This window comes from Natrix helvetica (genome assembly GCF_964273705.1).
Source record: "Natrix helvetica genome assembly, chromosome: 3".
Lineage (NCBI taxonomy): Eukaryota > Metazoa > Chordata > Lepidosauria > Squamata > Natricidae > Natrix > Natrix helvetica.
Window position 1 is genome coordinate 88,766,398 of NC_138549.1, and position 16,245 is coordinate 88,782,642.

Consider the following 16,245-nt stretch of genomic DNA (forward strand, 5'->3'; position numbering starts at 1 on the left):
ACTCCCTTAAAGAAGTGAACCAACTATTTATATCTTAATATTTAACTATTACTTAATTAAATGTATTATTCTTTTAAATATCTATATTTAAGGGATTAGGCACTAAAACCCAAATCACTAGTTCTCTATTTAAGAATGAAATGTGTTGGTAATAATATATATTTTATTCATTTAATTTGTATCTTATTTTTTCTTTTCTCTCTCTCTTTATATTAGTTTGCACAAACATCTAATTGAGCACTTAAATGCTGAAATAGTGCTTCACACCATTACTGATGTGAACATAGCTTTAGAATGGGTGAGATCAACTTTCCTCTATATCAGAGCTTTGAAGAATCCAGCTTATTATGGTAGGTGGCACTTAAAATTTGTGAATTGAAATAGACAATTAAAAGGTGATGTGGTAATTTGTTTCTTATGATAAAACAGTTTTCTGTTGGCAAATAATTTATTCAAAACATTAATGGTCTTTCTTATGCATTTCCTTTTTCAGTAGAAATGTAGGCAATCAGAATATGTAGTCTCTTATTGCTTATGTTCATCTGTCTTTTCCTGATTGTGAATACAGAACAATATTTTTGTGGCATCATTAAGCAAATGCCATGATCGTTAAGTGAACAGCATGGTCATTAGATGAATCCATTATACCCAATGAATGTTTTTTAGCTGGAAACCAGAAATGAACACTGAACACTAGCAAACACTGTAAAAAATCATGGTCATATGATCATGGGTTGCTGCAAAATGGCCACAAAGGTGAGCCAGTTGCCAAGCACCCAAAATGCAATCAAGTTAACAAAAGCAAGTTTGAAAATGAACTGGAGCAAGTTCAGAACTAAGAAAAACTTTCCAGAAAAAAGTCCCCCAGAGTTCTGAAGGAGCTGGCAGATGTTATCTCAGAACCATTGTATCATATTTTTAAAATATCTTGGGGCACCGGGGAATTACCAGAGGATTGGAAAAGAGCTGATGTGGTTCCCATCTCCAAAAAAGGGAGAAAAAACCAGACCCAGGAAACTACAGAACAATCAGTCTAACATCAATACCTGGGAAGATACTGGAAAATATAATTTTAAAAAACAGATCTGTGAACATCTAGAAACAAATAAAGTTATAACTAATAGCCAGCATTGGTTTGTTAAAAAGAGATCATGCCAAACCAATCTTATTTCATTCTTTGACAAAGTAACTAAATTAATAGACCAGCAAAATGCTGTGGATATAGTATATTTAGACTTCAGTGTTTGACAAAGTAAACAACAACACACTACTTGATAAGCTAGAAAAAGGTGGAATAGACAGAATTACCACCAGATGGATTTGTAACTATACACAATGAATATTCCTTAATGGTACTACTTCTACACAGAGGAAAGTAAGCAGGGGGGTACCACAAGATTCCATCTTAGGCCCACTTCTCTTCAATATTTTCACAAATGATTTAGATGAGGGAATAGAAGGGGAACTCATCAAATTTTCAGATGACACCAAGCTGGCAGGAATAGCCAACACATCAGAAGACAAGCTGTGGTTCCAAAAAGATCTTGACAGACTTGGTGCAATGGGCCCTATCCAACAAAATTGATGTGGAGAAAGGCAAGGTTTTATACCTGGGCAGGAAAAACCAAAGGTACAAATATAGATTAGGCGAGATCTGGCTCAAAAACAGTAACTATGAGAGGGACCTTGAAGTCCTAGTGGACAATTACTTAAACATGAACCAGCAGTGTGCAGCAGCAGCTAAAAAAGCTAATACTAGCCTTGGTTGTATAAACATAGGCATAGAATCAAAATTCCATGAAGTATTAGTATCCCTTTATAAAGCCTTAGTAAGGCCACACCTGGAATACTGCATCCAGTTTTGGTCACCTCATTACATAAAAGATATTGAGACTTTGGAAAAGATTAGCAAAGAAGAGCAACTAAGATGATTAAAGGCCTGGAGACTAAACCATATGAAGAATGGTTGCAGGATTTGAGTTTGACTAGTCTAAAAAAAAAAGGATTGGGAGGACACAACAGCAATATTCCAGTATTTGAGAAGCTGCCACAAAGAGGAGGGGGTCAATTTATTTTCCAAAGAATCACAGGACAGGACAAGAAACAATGGAGAGAAGCAACCTAAAACTAAGGAGAATTTTTCTAACAGTGAGGACAATTAATCAGTGGAACAGCTTGCCTTCAGAAGTTGTGGATGCTTCATCACTGGAAGTTTTTAGGAAGAGACCAGACAGTCACTTGTCTGAAATTTTTGGGCTCGCATGCCATAAGTGGGGGGAGCGCATGGGGGTCATGTGCAGGTGTGCCACACTCATAATGCAATGCGTGACACCCCCCCAGTGCACATGTGCACACTACAGGCGCGACCCCCCATTTTTGCATGCTTTTTTCGCCCTCCCCAGGTTCCAGAGGTTTTATAGGAGCCTGGGGAGGGCAAAAACAGCCTCCCCCCCCGAAGCCCTCTGGAGCCTTCAGGGACCTTCAGGAGGCTTCCCTGAATCCTCCGGAGCAGTCAAAATGAACCTCCGAGCAAACCGGCAGTCCTTTCTTGAACTTCCGGTTTGCCCGTAGGGCTGGTTTTTTGAGCTCTGAAGGCTTCAGGGAAGCTCATAAAGCCTCTGGAGCCTGGGAAGGACAAAAAATGGCTTTAAAAAAGGGTGAACTCAGCTGGCCAGCGCGCACATGCACGCTGGCCAGCTGACAGGGCAGCGCCTCGCGTGCCATGACAAATGGATTCGCGTGCCACCTGTGGCATGCGTGCCATAGGTTCGCCATCACTGGTATATGGTCTCCATCTTGAGCAGGGCACTGGGCTAGAAGACCTCCAAGTTCCCTTCCAGCTCTATTGAGATTGAGGTTACTTAGTAAAAGTGTTAGGAAAAATTACTGAAGCCCAGTCAAGCTATGTAGTTTCCTTAACTTCAAAACAGGTTTGGCAAGACTGGTTATGAATACTGAACTTCTTTTCTATCTTTACATCAGTGACGTGCGGTGAGGTTTATGACTGGTGAGGCACTGACACAGTGCTGAGTTTCAAATATTTTTAGACTTGTGGACTTCAACTCCCAGAATTCCACAGCCAGGCATGCTCAGTTCCAATTTAAAGCGACAGCATTTGTTTTTCTCCTTTGCTCCTTCTTTCTTTTTCTTTTTCTTTTTCTTCTCCTTCCCCTCCTTCCTCCCTCTCTCCCTTCCTCCCCCTCTCTCAACACACACACACACACACACACACACACACACACACACACACACACACAGAAGTTGGATTGGACTATCTCTCCTACCCCTTCCCTCTCTCACTCACTCTCAAACAACCCCCCCCCACACACAAAAGTTGGATTGGATATCTTTTCCAGTGGCTTGAAAGCAGCTCCTCTGCCATCCCCCCCCCCCATTCCCCTGCTGCCTTTCCCAAACACCTTCACCATTGCAAATGCAATACAATACAATACAATAGTAGAGTTGGAAGGGACCTTGGAGGCCTTCTAGTCCAACCCCCTGCCACTGATTAATTGTTCTAACTGTCAGGAAATTTCTCCTCAGTTCTAAGTTGCTTCTTTTCTTGATTAGTTTCCACCCATTGTTTCTTGTTCTACCCTCAGGTGCCTTGCAGCCTGCTGTCTGGGTGGGAAATGCCTGGAACACAATAAAGCCCACCCACCACCTCCTGCTGGCAGGCTGGGGTGAGAGGAGAGGCAGAGAAGCCGGAGGGGAGCCGAGTCGAGCCTTCCAAAAGAAAGAGGCTGGGGGGAAGTGTGTGTACTACAGCATGGCTCTTTGCCTGGCTTCCTGCCTCCTTCTGTGGTCTCCTCAGTGCTCGCTTGTGCTCTCCCTCCCCAAGTGTAGTTTGATTGCAGGTGGAGCCACGTTGCCTTTTCAAACTTGTAATCAGTGAAGCTGGGCTAGATTTTATATAGTTTTATCCAGCTGTGTGTGTGTGAGAGAGAAATGAATGGGGGCCTGGGGAGGAAGTCACTACACTTGGGGAGGGAGAGCACCAGTGAGGTTAAGCAGAGTCATCCACGGTGAGGCAGCAACTAGCTCAGCTTTTTCCTTTTACTTTTTTTTTTTCATGATGAAAGTGGTGAGGCTGTGCCTCACTTGCCTCACCTGACTGCACGTCACTGCTTTACATGAACGCTTTGCTTATCAACCAACTCATAGTCTGTAAGGTGCTTGATAAATTACCAACCTGGATTACAAATGAGAATTTTTATGATTCCAAGTTCATGAATGGCATGCTTGGATTTGAGCAGTCAAAATGGAAAGTTAAATTATACCAGAAAACTTGGAAACAGAAAATCAGTCTGTCTTTGGAATAGTGCATGAAGCTCCTATTTCTTCTTGTTCCAAAGATGGCCTTGAGGATACTGGTACTTAAACATTTAACAGGCTTATTGCAGATTCATACTACAATTTATTTTGTAGAAATCTGATAATTTTTTCTCTGCAACATTTCAAAATATAAAAATGTCAGTTGCATATTGGAATGTGATACAGATAGTATTTTGTTCCCTACAGTAAATATAGGTTGCCTGTTTTTGAAGAAGATGAATTCACTTTCTTGAATAGTGTATACTTTTTTTAAAGTTTTCAGCTAAATAGGCTTGTTTTTTATAGAGGATCAAATGAGAATATTAAAATTAATAAACTATTTTATATCAAGTGAATGCAGATCTATTTTCCCCAAAGGCAGAGTTACTGTTTCTTCACTGATCCTTCTTGCTGTCATCACCACAGCATAAGGCATTCTGCAGTGTTCAGCACAGTAGGATCTCTCTATATGTGGAACAGCTGCTTTTTTAGAACTGTGAAAGAAAAGGGGGAGGGAAAAAGTGGTAAATGAAATACTTACTTTCTTGAAATGCTCTTAAATGATAACAGTTAGGACATTTAGCACCTTTCACTACATCTGTTTTCACATCGATTTTGTATATATGTGTGTGTATGTGTGAGAGAAAGAGCAAGAGAGAAAGTGAGAGAAAGATGAAAGCAGATATAAAATCTTTGTAGTAGTGGAAAAATATTCACAAAATAAGTATTTTTTTTAAAAAATGGTCTATATTTGTTAGCAGAAATATAATGGAACAAATGTTAATGTTTGAATGCTGTCCTGCTTTTTCTGCAATAAACTGAGATTTTAAAAAATAGAAATAGAAAGTAGGGAAAATGTCAGATGCTGAAAGCATTTTGAACTATGAAAACTGAATTTTATTTTTCAAGCCACTTTAGTGCTAGAACAGATTCTTTTGTTGTTTCATGAATAATGCAAATATTTATATGCACAATTAGGATGCTTATATTATAGAGGAAAGGATCAATTCAGAGCTCTGAGGGGAGAGTGTTCAATTCTCAACGCGGCTTAGTTTAGAAGAACACCTTACGGCCTTGACCAGGGGGGGCTTTTACCAGGTTCGCCTGGTACGTCAGTTGCGCCCCTTCCTGGATCGGGATGCTCTGTGTACAGTCACTCATGCCCTTGTCCTTTCTCGCCTGGACTACTGCAATGCTCTCTACATGGGGCTGCCCTTGAAAAGCACCCGGAGGCTTCAGCTGGCAGAATGCGGCCGCGCGGGTTGTCATGGGGGTACCTAGGTGCTCCCATGTTACACCCCTTTTAGGCGGCCTGCACTGGTTGCCGTTTGTTTTCTGGGTGCGATTCAAGGTATTAATTATGACCTTTAAAGTGCTCCATGGCTTAGGCCCAGGGTACCTGCGAGACCACCTACTGCCACCAGTAGCCTCCCACCGTCCAGTACGATCCCACAGAATTGGCCTCCTCAGGGTGCCGTTGGCCAGACAGTGTCGGCTGGTGACCCCCAGGGGGAGAGCCTTCTCTGTGGGAGCGCCTTCCCTCTGGAATGAGCTGCCCCCGGAGCTTCGCATAATACCTGACCTCCGGTCCTTCCGATGCACCCTAAAAAGTTGGCTTTCCCAGCAAGCCGGCCTAGCCTGTTAATTTTAACTTATTTTAAATGTATTGTCTTTTAAATTCGGTTTGTTTTTTTGGATATGTATTTAATTTTTTTTAAACTTTTGGGATGTGTGTTTTTTTAATGTTGTACGCTGCCCTGAGTCCTTTTGGAGAAGGGCGGCATATAAATCCAAACAAACAAACAAACAAACAATTCCTAAGATGAAACACTATGACAGATTGCTACATATGAGAACAGCAAGCAGCAGTTACTTTAGTTCTAGAAGCCAATTTCAAAGGAAATTTGAAATTTCTGGTATATCTATGTCATTAGCTGATCACCTATGGACTATAGTAGTGATGGCTAACCTTTTTGTCATTGTGTGCAGAAAGTGCATGCGTGCATACCCATAATACAATGCCCATGCGACCCCCGCTGCCACGCATGTGTGTGCAACCCCCCCGCATATGCCCCAATCCCCCCCGCATGCACCCAAGACCCCCATGCTCCCCTGCCCCAGTGCATGCACATATGACCCCCGTGCATACATGGCAGAGAGCCAAAAATCAGCTAGCCAGTGGGAGGTGCACACACATGCATGGTGGAGCTGAGCTGAGGCAATGGCTTGTGTGCCCGCAGAGAGGGCTCTGCGTGCCACTTGTGACACATGTGCCATAGGTGTGCAATCATGGGACTATAGCATGAATTTGTGGGTTGATACATTCTAAAGTACAGTGTATGGTGTCTAGGTCTTCTTATCCCCTGTTCCTTCTATATTGGAAAGGCAACAATATGTGTAGCACAAGGTACAATCTGGGACAATTTTAAAGTTAAAATTAATAAATAATTTATGAATCTCTTTAGGCAGCCTTTTGTGTCCCATAATAAATTGTGTGCTTAATATACAAATCTGTTGATTGTAAAACTTTGCATAGGTTTCTATAACAAAAGTGCTGCACATTATTCAATTAATAATCAATTGTATTCTTTTAACCAAGGGTTTTCAGCTGGGCTGGACAGAAATGGAATTGAAGCAAAATTACAAGGTCAGGTTTTTTGAAAACGCAAAGAACAATGCATAGGCTTAAATGATACTTAAATTTGTTTGCTCATTTTGCTTCACCTTCTAGTACTAGTTCTGTTAATTCTTTTGTTTTTCCTCTTATTTCCTGTGGATTCCTTAGAGGTTATTGGACCACAATAAAGTGACTTTTTCCCTTGAGCCCAGAGATAGATAGTCCTGTTCTTACCACCAACGTTAGAATTCTTTTACTTCACCTAGAATCTCTGCCTTTCTGAATAAAGCAAGCCTAATTCTCTGCCCCAAAGAAGTTCCAACTCATATCTACTTTCACTTCCAATCCCAAAGTTCAGCTCTGCTCCCATTGTTGCTCCTCCCACTTCAACATTGCTTAAATTCCTTCTTTTCTTGGGATCTAGCTCATTAGGACTATGTGGTCATTTTCAGTCTTCATCTTGCTTACATTTTCTCTCTCTTGCATCTTCCTTTTTGGCCTTTTCCCAAAAGAGCTTTCTTTCATCTCTTTTAGCCATGCTGTTTCCCTTTGTCCCAAAACAAAGCATGTGAGGCTAAGATTCTGAAGTCACCAAGAATCCCCTTTATTTTATCTGGGCAAGGGTAAACTTGTTTTTCTTGTTTGGTCACATGTTCATAGCTATTGCATAGACATTTAAGAAGTTGATTTTATATCTTGAAAATAGGGTGAGTGAATGTGAGGAATGGAAGTGCTTGCCTTGCCTGAGTTGAATCAGGGTTTGCCTGTTCACAGAAGATAGATAAACTTTCTGCTTTTTCTAACTGCAAAATTATTTTTCCTGCTTATCAAAAATTATCACTTCAACTTGGACAGAACTATGTTTGAAGAATTTGAATGATTTGTCATCACTTGATCTGATCAAGATGGATGATAACCTCTACTTCAAGACCACAGGTAATATTACATAATCTATATAATCTGAATGTTCAGAATTTTTTTTTTAATATTTTAATATTTAAAATGTTTTCTGGGGCATGCAATGTTCTCATAAAAACTGCCCCAGGACAATGTGCAATTGCAAGACTTCACACAGCTCTCAAGTCTCTGTTATGTGTCCAGTTCTTTCTTTCTATAATGACTAAAAATTGACGGTGTACTTTTCGTCATTTTCAGTAAACGCTTGAAAATTGTAATATCAGGCATAAAATAGACATAACTATTTTTTTAAAAAACCCAGTAGAAAATATAAATCAGAAAAATATAAATGTAGCCACATTTATAGTGTCATGGTTCTGCCTATCATGGTACTACTTACTGCAACTCTCAGGTCTCAGAACAGTGTTAACTGGGACCAATTACAGTTACAAAACTTTGTTCCTCTTTGTCTTAGAGTATTCCATAAATTAAGGGCAGCTTCTTGATAAGATATTGGTGTTAAAAGCATGGGCTAGGAAAATTGGATAACAGGGACAGAAACTTGAGACTTTAAGTCACTGTCATATAGCAATAGCATACAGTTACTGTATATACCACTTCACACTGCTTCACAGACCTTTCTAAGTGGTTTACAGAGTCAACATATTGCCCCCAACAATCTGGGTTCTCATTTTACCAACCTTGGAAGGATGAAAGGCTGAGTCAACCTTGAGCTGGTGAGACTCGAACTGCCGAACTATGTATGCATTAGTAGTATCTAGACTCATCTTCCTATGGAAAACTACACTGATATTCACATTTCTTCAGAGGATCATGAAAATCAACCAGAAAATTAACTAATAGACAACCATAAGAAAACAAATGGTTTTTCCCCCAGATTTGTAGAACGGCATGATTATAAGGCCAATGCAAATACTTGTTCTTTCTCTTTTTATTTCTCTTTTTTGCTCTTAGAGGGGGCAGTATTTCTCAGAGGTTTTTTTTCCTATAGAAGAGTTCTTTCATACGTACTTGGGAGCGTGGAAAATTCATGAATATTTTTGAATGTTGCAGAGTTTTAAATAGTAGTAACATTTTCTCCTTGAAATATGTACTAATCATGTGGCAATTAGAAGACTAGTTAATACATTAAACCAGATTTAATAGTTAAATCTAGTTTATTATACGTTCCCATTCTATAAAAATGAGTAGCTAAAAATAATTTGAAATCCTTTGAGTTAAAATCAATGTCTCAGAGTAAAAGAGCTGGAAGATCCGGTTAAACCATTGAGCCAAATCTTGTGCTCAATGTGAGAATCCAAACAGAAGCATCCCAAAACTGAAGGGTGTCTAGCCAATCCAGTAAAGAAGAACCTCCCACCTCTTTAGATAATTGGTTCCAAAGGACAACTGGACTTACTATTAAAAAGGGGTTTTCCTATCATATGCGTTCTTCAAACTTAAAGCTATTATTCAACTAGTAAAAAAATGTCTTCTATATTTCACTTATTAAGAATACTTAATTGTTTTATATATTTATTTTTTCTACAGAAACTGGACGGCAGATGGCTTGGTATTATATTGCATTTGACACTGTAAAAAAGTGTTTCCTGATTAATGGAACAGCAACTTTATCTGAACTGGTAATTTTATTATTCATATGAAGAATTAATACTCTTACAAATTAGCTGAAAACTCATTTATAGTTTCAGATTTTTGAAAGTTGCTTTTTATTGAAACTTTACACAATTCATACCATTTGGCTTAGATCTGTGATCAGAGTTGTGAACTGGAGGAGAAATGACTTGGAGTTCATTAATTATTGTGCAAGCTACTAGAAAAATTTATATCATACAGTTATATACAATTATCAAGAATGGCATTAGACTCTAATGCAAAGTTATTGGGAAATAATCTGTTCAACTTGAAAATAACTTTTGTGGAACTGGATCACAATTCTCTGTGCTCACAAAACAATGGTCTTTTTAAAGACTGTATTACATTACACTGCATTACCAAATCATTATTTCTCATTGATGAGAAGTCAGAAGTTTGTTATTGCTTGCTTCCTAGGGCTGAGAGAGAGTGATCGGCCCAAGGTCACCCAGGTGGCTTTGTGGTCAAGGTGGGACTAGACCTCATGGTCTCTTGGATTCTATTCTGATGCCTTAATTAATAACCAACCTGGCTTTCATATTAAAGTATTGTAATTTTTTTTCTAAAATTCTTGCTGCAGATGTCAACTCTTATTACATTTTAGACTTTAACAGTAAATATGTAACTAATACTGAGTGGATACAACTTTTCATCTTCCTTTTTTGCCTTTATTATTTATATTATTTGTATATACTTATTGTGGTTCAGCTTGAGTATTTAGTACAGACTAGATAAAGTGGATGTTATGAATCTAAGGTCAATGTATTGTTGCCTATGTTTATTTTTTTTATGGTTTCATATGCTATTTGCTGCTCAGAGTCACTGTGGGGAGTTGGGGGGGGGGTCATACATACTGAGTCAATGAATACACAAATAAATAAAATCCTTTTAAAAGTCAATCTGGACAAAATGTACCCAATCTGTCCCCAATTTTTAAATGAAAAATCAATTTCCTAAAATTTTCTTAAAAATTGGGGGAAGTTACCTGTTTTGCTTAAGCAATTTGCTCTTTAAATATTTATCATGTGGAGCAATTAAATCTGACTTTGCCTTGAAATATCACACATAAGTTTCCCTGTATTTGGGCAATATTTGGACTAAATATTAAAACTCAATGACAGAAATAGGAAAAAGCCTTTAAACTGTTTTAGAGTTTTTGTGCTGAAACATATTGTTTGAGAACCACAACAATATATGAAACAATAACTGTAACTGGGATATGTAGAATGTTTTATTTTTTTAATGATATATAACATAAAAATGCATTTTCTGGCAAAACAGACAAACATTTTTCATTGCTTTCCTTAATGGTGGGTGTTTTTTATTCATTAGACTGTGGAGATACTATTTTGCAACAATTCACTGAACCGTGAATTTTAATATTTGTATGGTAGCAATGGGATTATGTATCAATGATGTTTAGTTCCCATTTAATTTTGAATGTATTTGATGTTACATAATAAATATATGTTTATCATGATGCTCTGCCAACTGTCACTGTATGGTATTATCCTGATTTTCATAATGAAATGACAGGCATAGTTTGCCAGTCTGTTTATAGCAAAAATGTAAATTATTCAATGAATTAAATAATGAGATAAATTAATATGTAATGCCAGGTTTTATCCTCATAGTGCAACTGTGATAAATATGAACTAATCAAATTTATTTATTTATATACTTTATATGTCCTCCCATTTCACTGCAGTGACTATAGGTCCAGGGTGTCAAACTTGATTTCATTGAGGGCCGCATTAGAGTTATGTTTGATCTCAAGGGGTCAGGGTGGACGTGGTCAGAGTAGGCATGGCCAGCTCGACATCACTCTTGTCGAGGGTGTCTGTGGTGGTCCAAGTGCTCTGCCAGTGAAAATGGGCTCCTGAGCTCTGTTTTCATCTGTGATGGCTTCCTGCAACCCTCTGCCAGCAAAAACAGAGCTTGGGACGGCTGCCCGCAACCCTCATGAGCTCCATTTTGGCTTCAGCGGTCTCCTGCAACCCACTGCCAGAGAAAACACAGCTCTGTTTTCCTTGGTAGAGGCACCATGGGCCAGTCCTTCACTGTTTCCAGGGTGGCCCCATGGGCCAAATCTAAGCACCTTGCAGGTTGGATCCAGCCCGTGGGCCTTGAGTTTGATACTCTTGCTCTAGGTGGTATACAAAGTTAAAAACAACAATTTATACAACTTAAATCATAAATGCCAGGTCAGAAACAGCTACACCAACTCATAATAAAACAACAGTAGCTGTCAGAGCTTGTTTAACCTCTTGACTCAAATGCATGGGATGCTTTTAAAAGCAGATTCTTTGCTTTTTATGTTGTTACATACTAGTATGGATAAGGGACACGGTGGCTCAGTGGCTAAGACGCCGAGCTTGTCAATCAGAAAGATTGGCACTTCCGCAGTTCAAATCCTTAGCGCTGCATAACATAGTGAGCTCCCGTTACTTTCCCAGCTTCTGACAACCTAGCAGTTCAAAAGCATGTAAAAATGCAAGTAGAATAATAGGAACCACCTTTGGTGGAAGGTAACAGTGTTCTGTGCTCCTTTGGCGTTTAGTCATGCCGGCCATATGACCACGGAGAAGGCTTCGGAGAGTGCTGGCTGTTCTGCTTTGAAACAGAAATGAGCACCGCCCCCTAGAGTCGTGAACAACTAGCACATATGTGCAAGGGGAACCTTTACCTTATACTTGTGTTGGGACTGTGTTAAATGTACCCAATATGTGGTAACTTGATACTTACAATTTAGATAAAATTAAGAAATAAATAATATTTATTGCAGCAGCAATGTAAGCAATATATTTTATTCTTAAATTTTGGTTTGTAAATTTCTCACTACTTAACACTAACCCATATTACAAGAATGTATTATGTTTCCTCCTCCTGCTGCATATTAAAGTGTCCAAGTGTATCCAGAAAAACTATAGACTATTCTTCCAGGCTTAGTAATAAAAACAACATTATCCAATGCATGTCTGTTCAAAAGTAAATTCTATGAGATCAATGCATTCTGTTTTTACATAAATATGGATAAGCTAGACAACCATATAAAAATAACAACAACAAATTAAAAAAATACTAAATTATACCTCCATCAAGTCTTGTGAACTATTAAAACTGAATTGCCAGAGATAATTCTGAACCTATTTCTCTGCAATTACATCCAAGAAAGTAGACACATTTTAAAATAAGTGCTTAAAATATATTTAAATAAATAGAACAAAAATAGAACAAAATTAATGAAAGAAACTATTGCAGGTTGAATTGATATCTGGTTGCAGTGAATTTTCAGACATCAAGTTAAGAACAAATGAGAAAAAAATACTTAATTCCTTGAACAAAGATAAGAAGTGGATGAACATAAGGTACAAGATTAAAATTATTTTTGACTAAGGAGTAATTTTAATTACAGCAATACTTTTGCCTTCTGCATAGTGTATGTACTTAAAACCTATACATTAAGTTACTATAAATTCTATCCTACTTACAATTAATTCTATTTCACATTGGAGATGTCAGTGCCTGGACAAAGACTTTCCTCGTCATGTCCTTTACCTGCCCCAAATTCAGAAGGACTTCCAGTTTGCAAACCTACTGTTGTTGGAGGAATATAATCCCATCAAGAATCTGATAGTATATTTTAGTAGGCTTTAACTCAAAATTGCTTGGATTGAGTCTGAATCTGTTTTTCCCCTTCTAAGTCTCCAAACACCTGGTCATTACTTCTATCACAGTGATGGCGAACCTTTTTTGGCTCGTGTGCCAAAAACGGGGGGAGCACAGGGGGGTCGTGCGCAGGCCTGCCACACCCATAATGCTTTGCACACCCCAGTGGACATGCACGCATGACCAGTGCTCCCCCCCATTTTTGGTGTGCTTTTTTTCGCCCTCCTCAAGCTCCAGAGGCTTTATATGAGCCTGGGGACGGTGAAAGCAGCCTCCTCCTGGAGGCCCTCCGGAGGCTTCAGGGAAGCTCCTGAAGCCTCTAGACCGCAAAAAACCAGCCCTGTGGGCAAACCGGAAGTTCGGGAATGGACTTCCTGTTTGCTCATAGGGCCAGTTTTAGCCCTCTGGAGCCTTCAGGGACCTCCAAGAGGTTTCTCTGAAGACTCTGGAGGGCTAAAACCAGCCCTACGAGCAAACTGGAAGTCTGTTCCTGAACTTCCAGTTTGCCCATAGGGCTGGTTTTTTGCTCTCTGGAGGCTTCAGGGAAGCTACTGAAGCCTCCGGAGGGCAAAAAATGGCCTCAAAAGGAGGCCGAAGTCCAGCTGACAGGGCAAGCCTTGCAATGCCCTGACAAATGGCTCCGCGTGCCACCTGTGGCACAGGTGCCATAGGTTTGCCAGCACAGTACTATCAGATATCCTATTTGGTAGATGATACAAATTTATATCATTCACGTGCTGATATTTTCTCACTGTGAACTGAAAGGTAATCTCCCCCAGCAGCATTGCATGGATATTAAATAACATTAAGGAAAGGACTGAGCTCTGGGATTCTTTATACTGGAGGGACCAACCTGTTGCTGCCAAGTGCCAACACAAAATAGTACCTACCTATGCAGACAGCAGTTCATTGTCAAAATTGAACAGCCCTCTCTCCACAGAGGGGGAAGGGATATGACATCATTTATCTCCAGTCTACAACACAGTCCTTTCAACAGTTCCAAGAAGGCTCCATTTGCACTACTCAGGTGACCCTGAGGACACAGATAAACCTCCAGCTGGCCTCAACGACTCTCTAAAAGAATGCAAATGTCCAACTGTCTGCATGGAGTATAAATCCTTCCATTCCCCACTATCCAGCCAGAGCTGAAGAAGCTTCAGCTGAAGATGAGATGTGTTGAGAAGCAAAACGTCTTCAAAGAAAAAGTAGAAAGTCCAGTTGCCTCTTGCAAAAGCACCTTTGGGACAACCATGACTTGGATGACTGAGAATCTCCGTAAACGAAGTAGATAAGCAAGCCTGCTCTGCTGATTGTATCACAAAAGAGTAAGCTCAGATGTTCAGTTGTACTCACCCCAGTAAATGTCCAAACGCCTCTTTATATGTTTTTGAGAGCTCTCAAAAACGAGGAGTTCACTGGGGTGGGGAGCCATACCCATTAGAGCTTTCAATGTTAAAATGTGCATATATGAAGCTGTAAAGTATGGAGAAAATTTATTTTCCCAGAGATTGGCAAATCCCATCTTAAATCCACATAGCCAAAACAGAACAGCACAATTCAGGAGCACCTGGAGGGTCACAGGTCTTATAAACCGGCTCTGAAACTATAATTCTACAGTAATATAGTTATAAATAAATCTTACTGAACTCTTATTTATGTGTATCATACTGCCATATCTTCTAGATAATGAGAAATACATCTCATTTTATGTTCTAAATTAATGTCATATATTTAGTACAAGTAAATAAAAAATTATATATTTTATGTACAGATATCCAATGGAAGGAAAAATAAAAACAAGAGAAATGAAAGTAAACTGGTAATTATTTTATACAATATATTATTATTATTTTAAAATAGTAACAAGAGTTTTTGGTGAATTATTGTATGGTATTTCCTTATATTCCATCCTCTCTAGATTTTATCTAGAGCTGTGATGGTGCAGTGATTAGAATGTAATACTGCAGGCTAATTGGCTGACTGACATCTGCCAGCAATTTGGCAGATCGAATCTCACCAATCTCAAGGTTGACTCAACCTTCCATCCTTCTGAGGTCAGTAAAATGAGGACCCAGATTGTTGGGAGCAATATGCTGACTCTGTAAACTGCTTAGAGAGGACTGTAAAGCATTGTGAAGCAATATATAAGTTTAAGTCCTATTGATTTTTTTAAAAAAAATCAGTGGATTTACTGTTTATAATATTTACACATTGGTGTTTTCAATATTTTGAAATTTTATAACTTCTTTTTCAGTCTTATTCAGGCACAGTTAGGATGCATTCCCATACAAGATTTCACCTTGACGCAAGATATAGGAAAGATTTTTAGAAATGGCATAAGACTTACAAAATGTATGGTAAAATTTAAAATTACTCTTTTCATTATATATTTGCTTACAGCTAATCCTTGTTTAGTGACCTCAAATGGAATTGGCAACTCAGTTATTAAGTATAGTGGCTGCTAAGTAAAACAATGCAATTTTACAATCTTCAGTTTTCCTTTGCTTTACAGACCTACAAAGATTGGACACAAAGGTTTTTTTTTGTAATCACCATCGTAACTGGAGATGGTCACTAAATGAGGCAGTCGCTAATTTAAATTTCAAGGGCCACTCATTTTCTAATAAGTTTGAGTGCTATATATAAGAGTAAAAAAGAGAAGCAATGTGTTTTTTAACAATAACAACAACAACAACAACAACAATAGTAAGTTTACATCCTGTGATAATAGTTGTGATACCATCAAACATCTACATCTTCCTATTCCAGGTCCTTGAAAAGAATTCAAAACAAAAATGCCAAATCCATCTGAACATCTGGCTGGCTGTGAAATGAACTGTATAATGATAATATACATCAGCATGTATTTTTTTTTCTACCTCTTCCTCTTTTTACACTTGTTTCTTTTCTTATGTAGGGTTATCTGAATTTCTGGCTACCCATCAAAACAACTTTATTGTATTACTTAATGCTTTGATTTTAGCGAAGTGCTTCAGATGTAGACTTTGGGAAAATTCACTCTATGTATCCAAACAGTTAGAAAAAATTGGTAAGTACCATAAAAAAATATTCTACCTTTCAGCTCATACAAT

General features: G+C 38.7%; 1 protein-coding gene across 7 annotated transcripts in view; it reads left to right on the forward strand.

Moving 5' to 3' along the window:
- Positions 1–16,245, forward strand: part of HFM1 (helicase for meiosis 1) — an 81,189-nt gene that overhangs the window by 33,986 nt on the left and 30,958 nt on the right. For all 7 annotated transcript variants that reach the window (XM_081946883.1, XM_081946884.1, XM_081946881.1 and 4 more), the window contains 8 exons: positions 217–350; positions 6,914–6,961; positions 7,787–7,867; positions 9,380–9,471; positions 12,746–12,852; positions 14,925–14,972; positions 15,408–15,505; positions 16,071–16,202. In XM_081946883.1, coding sequence (XP_081803009.1) covers positions 217–350; positions 6,914–6,961; positions 7,787–7,867; positions 9,380–9,471; positions 12,746–12,852; positions 14,925–14,972; positions 15,408–15,505; positions 16,071–16,202 — 740 coding nt within the window. The remainder of the gene's footprint in view (positions 1–216; positions 351–6,913; positions 6,962–7,786; positions 7,868–9,379; positions 9,472–12,745; positions 12,853–14,924; positions 14,973–15,407; positions 15,506–16,070; positions 16,203–16,245) is intronic.